The sequence below is a fragment of the Cololabis saira genome, chromosome 3, assembly GCF_033807715.1.
Source record: "Cololabis saira isolate AMF1-May2022 chromosome 3, fColSai1.1, whole genome shotgun sequence".
In the NCBI taxonomy this organism is placed as follows: Eukaryota; Metazoa; Chordata; class Actinopteri; order Beloniformes; family Belonidae; genus Cololabis; species Cololabis saira.
Genome location: NC_084589.1, coordinates 4,625,795 through 4,637,937, shown reverse-complemented (window position 1 = coordinate 4,637,937; position 12,143 = coordinate 4,625,795). Strand labels below are relative to the sequence as shown.

Here is a 12,143-nt window from a genome sequence, read left to right as displayed (position 1 = left end):
ATCTGAGACACCAGCGACAGTGAAGGAAACGTGGGAGAAAGGCAGCAGTCATTCACGCTAGGCTGAACACATCTCACACCTGCTTATGCAGACATATAGTGTGTTTGCAAAACCTGTCTCAGACACATACATATAACCCTGAAAGGGCTGATGGGCCTACAATGTCTCTGTCTAAAGTGCATTATTGTGACAGTATCTAACTATCCATTACTGACACCAGTATGGATAGGAGAAGGCCAAGATAACTATACAGTCAGTATATAAATGTACAAAAATAAATTCCTTATTTACCCGTACTGATGAAAAAACTTCATTAGCCATGGGACCCCTCAAGGTAAACAGCCTTTGATTTATTACACAGTGATAATGCTGAATGATACTGAACTCTGTCTGGTACTTGACCATTAATGAGTGTGAACATTGTCACATAGTGTTCAGGATCCCATCAGCACTAAATTGTTGTCAATTGTTGCTACACAATGGAAGCTTGACGCGTGTCTGACACTGCGTGGCGCAGCCATCACTGTAAGTGACATGTTACCTGGCTATGACAAACAGCACACAACTGACACCCAAGTAAGCCAGCAGAATATACATCCAGATATCAGGTGAGAGAGGGTTGAGGAAGGAGAAGACTCCAGGGTTGGTGCCGTTGGGCTTGCGGTACAATATACTTATACCCAACGTCATGAAGGGCTTAGAGAAGTCGATAACCTTCTCACGCATGTATGTGATGGCGAGGGGAGCCACTGCCAGATCAGCTTTCTGTCAAGAGCAAACATAAAAGAGAAGAAAAGGAATATGTTTTAAGTCACAGGTGCAGGTGGCATTTAGAGGCAATAAAATTAATAAAAACAGGGTCTTTAAACACTGCACACTCCAAGGGCACTTAGCAAAAACATTTAAAGTCCTTCTTTTCATTCCATCAAATCCATCATTCCACCTATCAAGTAAGCTCCTACTTTCAAAATTCACTCTTTTCCCTGCAAATCATGAATAAAAGCTATTGTTTTATTTTTTTAAATCATTTACTTCTTTTTTGCCCATTCATCCCTTTGTTCTAATGATAAGTAGCTGTAGGCAATCACGGGACTGTATTTCAAAGGATGTGAATGTGGTGGGACAATATTAGCAAATGGAGGCTCAAAAGACCAAATATTAGGTTAAGATTCATTGATAATCCTAATGAATTCTCTGTATACAGTACAGCAGTGGAAAGAGGGTTGTTTACAAAATTATCTTTTTTAACACGGGCCCAAAAATTGCAGATAATATGGTGCAATCATTTATTTAGCAAGAGGTCAAGTCTATATAGCAGTTTCACTTTGCAGATAAAAGGAATATTGTCTCAGTTGGTAAATTATGTAAACATATTTGGGGAAATCTTAGTTTCAGTAACAAATAAATCCCATGCTGCTTTCTTACAACGAATGTGAAGAAAGGTCCAGTGTTTCATTTCTCAAGGAGTTATAATTTTACCATACCACTCAAAACTAACCCAAGCTTTTAAAACACATTGAGATGTTTTTCATTTGTTTTGAGCAATAGACAGATATATCATTTTGCTAAACCTCTCCACAAAAAAGTGGGGCAAACCCACATTGGACATTATGTCACGGGAGAATGGGCCCTCCATTCACGTGAACACCACACTATAAGCCACAATGCTGAATCATTTTTGCCAATAAAGGACACAAGAAGAAGACAAGTGTATAGAAATAAAAAAGGGGTTTGACCCCTTGTGGGTGCTGCTTCTAATGAGGTCAGATATTGACTGTTGGTCATGCAGCGCCTGCTATTTTTCTGCCCATGCAGTTAATCTGAACTGGGATTTCTGTTGGTTGTAATGAACAACACTCTGAGCAGATGTGTGTGTGTGTGTGTGTGTGTGTGTGTGTGTGTGTGTGTGTGTGTGTGTGTGTGTGTGTGTGTGTGTGTGTGTGTGTGTGTGTGTGTGTGTGTGTGTTTTAATAAGCACTGTGGGGGAAACAACTCATGTCAGAATCGATGCGCTCCTTGCATCACTGTACTCTCAAACTGTGCAACATGTTACTTCCTAATTCCTTTCTTATCGTTCTTCTCCATGTGTTCATCTCCCGCATTAGATCACATTTTTAACTCAGTTATTAATTAGAAGTATCTCATAACCATAACTTTTGCCAGGGGCCAGGCAGACCGGCGAGACGGGTCGGGGGGTCGTCCTCAGGACTGAGCAGACGGCTGTTCTCGGGACTGAACGGACGGGTCAGAGGGACGGTCTCAGGACTGAACGGACGGGTCAGAGGGACAGTCTCAGGACTGAACGGACGGGTCAGAGGGACGGTCTCGGGACTGGGCAGATGGATCAGAGGGACGGTCTCAGGACTGAGCAGACGGGTCAGAGGGACGGTCTAAGGACTGAACCGACGGGTCAGACAGATCAGAGGAATCCAGCTTCGGGGGACTAAGAATCCGAGGGGCCGGCTTCGGGGGACTAATGGCGCTTTTCCACTAGTACCTACTCAGCGCGCCCCGGCTCGGGACGGCTCGTCACGTCTCGTACCGCCTCTACCCACTTTGTCCTCGTTTGTTTTTCCACAGCCAGGTGAGAAGTGGGGGGGTTGGGGTGAAGCTGCTGGGACGTACTCGATTGTGCAACCCCTTTGTTTGTATCAGCGCTGATGAGAAATCAGCTGGAGCCACGAGCGGCTGAGAAGAAAACAGAGCTCCTGGTGGATCTGATCGTTCCTTATCACCCGTTTACATCCCCTTTTAATTATCTCATCAGCGCCAGGTTTATGAACATCTGCACCTCAGAGTTGGATCACCAAACAGACGTTTGCGCTCTATAATAAAATCGCTGCGAGTCGCTCTCGTGCTGACTCCCACTTCCTGATTCAAATGTCTGACGGCCCCACCCCCGACCAATCAGAGACGTGTATTGTGATGACGTCAGATCCAGGGCCAACTCAGCACGCTTAGAACCTCGGCAGCCTCGGTACAGAAAAAGTATCTGCTTGGCACGGCTCCACCCACCTCGGCCCGTAGTGGAAAAGCGCAAGACGGGGGCGGGGCGAGCAGAAGCGCGCTGAGTGGGTACTAGTGGAAAAGGGCCATAAGAATCCGAGGGGCCGGCTTCGGGGCAGACAGAATCCGAGGGGCCGGCTTCAGGGGACTAAGGATACGAGGGGCCGGCTTTGGGGGACTAAGGATACGAGGTGCCGGCTTCGGGGGACTAAGGATACGAGGGACCGGCTTCGGGGGACTAAGGATACGAGGGGCCGGCTTTAGGGGACTAAGGATACGAGTGGCCGGCTTTAGGGGACTAAGGATACGAGTGGCCGGCTTTAGGGGACTAAGGATACGAGGTACCGGCTTCGGAGGACTAAGGATACGAGGGACCGGCCTCGGGGGACTAAGGATACGAGGGGCCGGCTTTCGGGGGACTAAGGATACGAGGGGCCGGCTTCAGGGACTAAGGATACGAGGGGCCGGCTTCGGGGGACTAAGGATACAAGGGGCCGGCTTCAGGGGACTAAAGATACACGGCACCGGCTGAGGGGCACACCGGGTCCTCAGCACCGGCTGAGGTCCGTCCAGTACCCCCCCTCAACGAACGCCCCTCGGCGTTCCACCCGGCCCGTCGGGGAAACAGAGCAGGCGGGGCGACCAACGATGAGTCGAGTGGGAGGCGGGGCGACGGCCGGAGGTCTGAGCTCACCCGAGCCCATGGGTCTCAGCAGGGAAACATGGAGGGGAACAGGAGCAGGGGCCACTGCGCCCGGGACCACCGCAGGAACAGGAACCGGGGTCGATGTGTCCGGGATCACCGCCGGAACAGGAACCGGGGTCGATGTGTCCGGGACCACCACCAACAGTATGACATACTCAGGCTCATTTAAAGTCTATGCCGGGCTGGACTACTTTTTTATGTTTAATGTGGACAGATTTAAGATTAGAGAATGTTACATACAAATAAGGGATTTATCTGATCATAGTCCCATCTCTATATCCCTACAGGTGGCTAGGAAATTACGCAACACATTGTGGAAACTTAATTCGCATATACTTAATGACCCGACCATAGAATCCAAAATGATGTGTATGTCTGTGTAGCTGTGTGTGTGTAACAGTCAAAACAATGCTCTACCTGAATTGTAACTATAGTGGAGGAGAGAGGGCACAACCCCGCCTCCCTAGAGACCAGAAGCCATACTGACGACCACAGCACAGACAATAAAGGGTTCAGTGTTTGGCCTAGGGAAACATCAACAAATAGACTGCAAGGCAAGGAATCAAACCCCCAACCATCCAATTAGAAGACGATTCTGCACTGTACCTCTTTTGTGCTTTATAAAAGCGCTGCTGGTTTTACAACAGCAGCACTCTTATAGAACATGTACACCTATGTTGTGTGTCTGCGTCCAGGCCAACACACACTCAGAACTCAGGGGACCTGGGCACTAGGCCGGGCAGACCGACGAAAAAGTTCAGAGGGCCGTTCCCGGGACTGGGCAGACAGGGTCCGGGGGGCTGCCTTGGGCGCAGACAGAGTCCAGGGGGCCGCCTTGGGGGCAGGCAGGGTCCGCGGGGCCAGCTTCGGGGCAGACAGGATCCTAGGGGCCGGCTCCGGGGCAGACAGGATCCTAGGGGCCGGCTCCGGGGCAGAGAAGATCCTAGGGGCCGACTCCGGGGCAGACAGGATCCGCAGGGCTGGCTTCAGGGCAGACAGGATCCGCAGGGCTGGCTTCGGGGCAGACAGGATCCGAGGTGCCGGCTGAGATGCGTTCGGGAACACCTTGGGCACAGGAACAGGCTGGGGTGCGTCCAGGACCACCACTGGAACATGGGGAGGTGCATCCGGGACCACCACAGGAACATGGGGAGGTGCGTCCAGGACCACCACAGGAACATGGGGAGGTGCATCCGGGACCACCACAGGAACATGGGGAGGTGCGTCCGGGACCACCACAGGAACAAAGACGGGTGCGTCCGGCACCACCACTGGAACAGGGATGGGTGCGTCTGGCACCACCACGGGAACAGGGACGGGTGCCTCCAGGACCACCACTGGAACAGGGACGGGTGCGTCTGGCACCACCACTCCACACCTCCACAGGGACAGGGTGAGGTGCGTCCGGGACTACCTTGGGAACCGGAACAAGCTGCGGACGTCGTCGTTTCCCCTGAGGGTGAAAACACCTGGGGATGGATGGATGCAGGAAATCCATCCAAGAGATCCTTTAAGCTGGGTATACACTGTGATATTTTAAATCGTTTGATTCAGCCCCATCTCAAACTGCGTTTGAGTTCAAAAGTTCACAGCCCACGAGTAATGGTCTCACATTGTATGTCCCGATGCTCTGATGAGACCCGTCTGCTCACACTATACGTTCATAATCCTCACGTCGGACTTCTGTTACTGGAACTGCAACATCAAAAAGAAGTGGAAGAGGAGGAACCCCGAAGTGGGAGACACCAAAGATGCTCAGCAAAAACAAACACGCTGCCTTAGCAATTTGTGCCATTCTGTGTGGCGATAAATGAAAAAAGATTAGACAATTTCGTGGTTGGACAAGGAATTGGCTGGGTAGATGTGGGAAATGCAGTCTTTTTTTTATGCTATTAAAACATGATTTGTAATGTGAATTTGCAACACTTTAAAATACAAATAATAGTTTTTGTTGTGACATCAGAGATTGCGCATGCTCTCTGTGAAAGGATGAGTCCAATCGGGTCGTAGCTGCTTCAACTGTGCGATTCCTTCACGAGGAGCGACCAGGATTTCAAACACGTTTGATTTTCTTGCGAGCACACGATTTGTGATCGGCAGCTCGTCGTGAGGGTGTTAATCTCTCGTCGTTACCCCACGTATACTGCACGAGGCACGAGCAACGATTGGGTTGAAATCTGGCCCGATCCAACAAATAGTCGCAGGAGTGGAAAATCAGTTCAAAACGAGCCTACAATCGCACAGTGTATACCCGGCTTTAGACTGCTGCAGGAGATCTGCCCACACATATAAACAGGGCTGCACATAATTATTTTGGTCTGGTGCTCAGAGGAGCCCCTGGATATGTGACTTGGGCCTCCAAAAACGCGGTGACCCGTCCCGCCCGATCGATAAAAGAGGGATGCAGGAATAAGTTATAGGCAAAACGATATTTATTCACTTATAAAGATGAATTAACAAATTATGGTGCGTATTAGTCTGTAGAGTCAGTATAAGTAAGTTACAGTTTTTATCGGCCAGATTGGGATGCTCATGGCATATTTTGCACCTAGGGTTGCCAACTTTCAGAAATAGAAATAGAGGATGCCCCGATTTCAGCAGGAACCAAAAAACCCCCCCAAAACTTCTAAACTAACTTGCATGACTGTACAGACAGCCAACCATAAAGCAGCTGAAATAGCCGCCTATGCTCTGTATGTCCACATCAGCCAAGGTGTAGAATATTGCTTCAGGTGAAGAATATGGTATAAAAGTTAACTTATTTCAATAATTCAACTAGAATATGGTGTAAAAGTTAATCTATTTCAATAATTCAACTAGAATATGGTGTACAAGTTAATTTATTTCAATAATTCAACTAGAATATGGTGTAAAAGTTAATTTATTTCAATAATTCAACTACAATATGGTGTAAAAGTTAATCTATTTCAATAATAATAACTTAAAAGGTGAAACTAATATATTACCTAGTCTTACTGTACATGCAAAGCAAGATATGTTGAATTTGTTACAATTTTGATGATGGAATTGTTTGATTGATTTCATAAAATATTCTCTAATTTATTTTTTATTTGGGGTTTTCATAAACTTTGAGCCATAATCAGAGAGCAGCGTCTTGCTGGCGCAGGTAACTGCTGCACGCAGTGACGGACACTGGCTGATTTATGGTTCCGCGTTGCACCAACGCAGAGCTTACGGGGTAGGATACGCGGAACCGCGAACGTACGGTGCACGTCGCCGCGCAACATCATGCAGCCACTTCTCGGCGAACACACGTTTTCTGTTTCTATCCACGGGTAGTGGTTCAGTTTGGCATCTCTTTGTAGTTGGTGGTGGTGGAACGCCAAAATAATTACTTAATGGCGCTTGCTTCTTGGACATTTTGACGAGACGTGTTGGGGTTTGTTCAGTAAAGCTGATCCTTACCTCTCTTCCTCACCGCCGCAACGAGCATGGAGGGGGAGTAAGGACGCGCTGTGATTGGCCACGTACCAACTTTGAGTGGCAGTTCTGGGGAAAAGCTCTCCCAATAGATTTTTTAATATTAGTATTCTGGTCTGGCCACAACCAATAATATGAGCCCCAGCTGTTGGTACGCAAAAGCGCTTCGCAGCGCAAGATTGACAGTGCACTGTGGATTTTGACGGCGCATGCGCTCTGGCGGCCCACTTATGTGCAGCCCTGCATATAAACCTCTACAATGAAACTCTGAAGAGACTGAAATCATGAACTCTACTCCAATAATTAATTCTCATTCAGGAATTCATATATATATATATATATATATATATATATATATATATATATATATATATATATTATATATATATATATATATATATATATATATATATATATATATATATATATATATATATATATATATATATATATATATATATATTATATATATATATATATATATATATATATATATATATATATATATATATATATATATATATATCAGACCTGGCGGCATGGGCGGGCATTGGGGGGCCGTGCCCGCCCACGGAGTCAGCCGTGCCCGCCCTGGAGTAAAAGCAAATTTACTCCAAAGATTTCTCATTTTCTCTATCTGCAAAGCTCTCAAGTCTCACGCATTGAGCGTGAGACACACGCATTTCAACCAGTTCACACGCTCACACGCCACACCTGACATTTCTCACGCTGAAAAGTGATAAAGTCGAGCGCACAGAAATTAATACTGAACGGGCGGGGCAGAGGCAGATTTCTCCGCTGAGTTTACAGCGGTCCCGCGCCAGCGACCTACCAGCCAATCAGAAAATAGTATGTCTTGTTGCTGGGCAGTTTTTTTTCCCGCTGCGTGCTCGTTCCGTGGATGCGCGGGCACGCACAGGTTGCAGACGAGTTGGAACTAAAATAAATCCAAAAGTTGAGTTCATAAAGTAACTTTCTTTGCATTCATTTGATTCCCAATCAACATACACTGGTAAGAGTTGCTTTACATTGTTAATATGGTCTTAAAAACTGTTGTGAAATGCAAAATAATATAATTTTATACATGCAAATATGTGATTAATTACTGAAATTCAGCCATTAATCACGATTAAAGAAAAATTAATCGCTTTTCAGCCCTAGAAAACAGTAATCATGTATTCTTCCAATCCTCATATGTGAGTTTGTCTACTCAAATAGCCCACAATTGTGTATAACGTTATTTGAGCTTGGAGAGCAACTCTCCCCTATTCTAAGCCAGTGCTTTCTCCACAAACCATAACGAAACAGAGCTACATGTCTGTGGATTAAGCCACAGCCACACTGTCAACTCAATGTAAAGTAAATAAACAGGTGCAATACTTGTTCTAATGCAAGCCGGCAATATGTATAAACTCAGATAAGTCTAACAATAGGTAAACTAAAGTATTATTAAAGACACCATATTTTTTCATTATTTTGATAATAGTTAGGCCTTCAGAGAAGGTCTAGACGGCCCTGACGGTCCGCCACTGGATTATAGTTTTAGTCTGAAGAGTAAAGAGTAAACGATGAACAGAAAGTGTGCCTATTTTTTACTGTTTGCCTATTTCTATTTCAAAGATGTCAGGGAAGAAGCAAAAGAGCATTCTGTCATTCTGGGCAGCAAAGAGTCAGCCCCCTAAAAAGGTTGCCAGGTCAGAAGAGATGGTGGAAGAGACGGTGGCTAAGACAGTGGAGAAGATGGCAAGGGAGACTGTAGGGGAGATAGTGACAGCGGAGACTACAGAGGAGGAGAGAGTGGAGGAGACAGTTGAGGAGACAGAGGAGGAGAGAGTGGAGGAGAGAGTGGAGGAGAGAGTGGAGGAGAGAGTGGAGGAGGGAGTGGAGGAGACGGCTGTATGGTGCTGTTCTCTCTGTACGCCACAGCCCCCGTTGCTGTTCTTTGTGACATAAATGTTTGACTTTGATTGGAATAAATGGACAGCACTACACTACTGTATTGTTTTTTTAATATATTTTGGGATGAACTGCCCGTTTTATTGAGAGAAAATGATTTGACAATACAGTAGGAGTGGCCACAGAGCCACTGTGCAGCCTGAGGCAGATAAAATGTAAGTTGAAAAAGTATGCCCCCCCGAAAAAATGTAAAGCCCCCCCTCTAATTTGTTTCTGCAGCCGGGTCTGATATATATATATATATATATATATATATATATATATATATATATATATATATATATATATATTTGTTAAGTGCTTTTCATACAAAATAGAAAATGCAACTGAAAGCGCTTTACATAAAACATGCCCCCCCCCCCCGCACACATGCACAGACAGGCGCTTTATAGGTTGAGTTACACTCCCTGCTGTTACATGTGCACTTTATTTGTTTGTGATTTATATTTGCATCACCCTGTTTTGATCCAACTTAAGAGAAGGGGATATTTTTTTAGCCTTTTATTTTCCTCCATATGAGGTTAGAGATAATCACATGGAAAATAAATTCAGATAAAACAGAGGTTATCATTCTTGGTCCAGAGCATCTTAGGAAGGGATTAGATGGTGTTGCGATGGCTTCCAGTGCAACTGTGAGAAACCTTGGTGTTATTTTCGATCAGGATTTGTCGTTTAAACCATATGTCAATCAGGTTTGTAAAATAGCCTTTTTCCATCTCCGTAATATTGCAAAGATTAGGAAAATCCTCTCGCAGAGTGATGCAGAAAAACTAGTTCATGCGTTTGTATCTTCTAGACTAGATTACTGTAATGTGTTGTTAGCAGGATGTCCAAGTAATTTGCTGAATAGGCTCCAGCTGATCCAAAATGCAGCAGCACGAGTACTGACAGGAATTAGCAGGAGAGACCACGTCTCTCCAGTGTTAGCGTCGCTCCATTGGTTACCCGTAAAATTCAGAATCCAATTTAAAATTTTATTACTTGCGTATAAAGCCCAAACGGCTTAGCTCCGCATTATTTGCAAGACCTGATAGTGCCTTATGTTCCTGTCAGAGCTCTCCGTTCTCAGAGTGCAGGTTTACTCGTAGTTCCTAGAGTATCTAAATGTAGATTTGGAGGGCGGGCGTTCTGCTATCAGGCACCACTACTATGGAACCAACTTCCAATCTGGGTTAAGGAGGCTGACACCACCTCCACCTTTAAAACTAAACTTAACACATTTCTGTTTAGTAAAGCCTATAGTTAGTGTTTAGTAAACCTCTAGCTGGTGTTGGTAAATCTCTAGGTAGTGTAAACTTTAGTGTATCAGAGTCGCTCCTGTAGTTTCTTGTGCTGGCCCCCCCTTCTCCTCCCTTTTCTCTCTTTTGTCCATGTTGCAGCATCCTTTGCCGGACACCGGAACCTGCAGGTGGTCGTGGGTGGCTTGTAGCTTGCATTACGGAGCACAAGTCTTTCCCTGACCCTGCACCCCAACCTGGGACTTGCTGATTGGGCCGGAGCTTCGGGAGCTGCGTGCTGGCCTGCGGTCCCCACCCATGGTCATCCCGTTGCTGGCCCCCCTTCTCCTCCCTTTTCTCTCTCTGCAGGTGGTCGTGGGTGGCTTGTAGCTTGCATTACGGAGCACAAGTCTTTCCCTGACCCTGCACCCCAACCTGGGACTTGCTGATTGGGCCGGAGCTTCGGGAGCTGCGTGCTGGCCTGCGGTCCCCACCCCGGGTCATCCCGTTGCTGCTTCCACCTGCCTGCTGTGCTGTTGCCGTCCCTGACCCACCAGTCTGGCCCTCGGCAGGAGGGTCCCCCCTTATGAGCCTGGTCCTGCTCAAGGTTTCTTCCCTCCTAAAGGGGAGTTTTTCCTTGCCACTGTTTGGCTTAAGGTTTTTCTCCCACTAGGGGAGTTTTTACCTGCCATTGTTTATGTAATAACTGCTCGGGGGTCATGTTCTGGGTATGGGTCTCTGGAAAGCGTCTAGAGACAACTCTGTTGTATTAGACGCTATATAAATAAAATTGAATTGAATTGAATTGAAAATGTAACTGACCAATGCACTTCTTGTACAATGTTTGTGATGGTTATGGTTCATTGTTTTACATTGAACTGCTTAAAAAAACAAGGAATCTTAAGTTAGTCTTTACAAGTGTAAAGTTGGGGACTACATTGTGTTTGTATTTATGAAGGAATGTTACATTCAGGTCAAAAACTTTTTTTTGTGGAAACAGTATGATAAAAATTTTTAAAATACCTTAAGGTAATTTAGAACAGCAAAAAATGTGTGAATGTTCTTTTTTTATTTAAAATGTAATTTAATTTAAATAATTCTTGGTTCAGGCTGTCTAGCCTGTTCAACCTGCACTGCTTGGGCTTAGCCAATATCCCCAACATCATGGTCCTTTGTGGTGGGATAGGGACCGTGAAGCAGATCCTGAGATCTGCTGCCTAAACCCCTGGAAAACGGCTGCTTCAACTGTTATCACAATGGATTGTTGAGGTAGGGTTCAGAGGCTTTGCAGGGCAATCTCTCAGCACATGTGTTCCAACACTTGTGTTAACACACACCTGAATGCTTCACATCAGCAAACTGCCCCAATCTCTGTTTTCATAAAGGTGCTTACATATTTAGCGATTATTAATTCAACAAGTTGGGGCAGCACCTGGCTGCTACTTAACCTCTCAATTTAAGCAGTAAAGGCATTCTTAGCTTTTCATACACTATTTCCTTTATCTTAGCATCCCTTAAATAAATACAGACACAATCAAATATGTAATGAACTGATATTCCTGCGTGCGTGTGTGTGTCCTTATAAAACCTTAAAACTGAAAGAGGATGATGGACTCCTTCTTTCAGACATTTTTTTCTTTAAAGTACTAGTCAAAAGGTTGAACACAAAGTTACAGAGTACATACTTATACAGTTTTTTTCTTCTCTTTTGCGTGACCTTTGTTTAATCTGATTGAATGGAGCCTAAACGCCAAAGCCAAATACGTGTTACAAACGTGCTACAGAGGTGGGCTTGTGTCTGGAGGACCAGGCTCAAG

The 12,143-nt window shown here is 45.6% G+C and overlaps 1 protein-coding gene across 1 annotated transcript in view; it reads right to left on the bottom strand.

The window, feature by feature from the left end:
• Nucleotides 1-12,143, bottom strand: part of grik2 (glutamate receptor, ionotropic, kainate 2) — a 540,292-nt gene that overhangs the window by 139,636 nt on the left and 388,513 nt on the right. Inside the window, exon 12 of the mRNA XM_061715437.1 lies at nt 542-765. Coding sequence (XP_061571421.1) covers nt 542-765 — 224 coding nt within the window. The remainder of the gene's footprint in view (nt 1-541; nt 766-12,143) is intronic.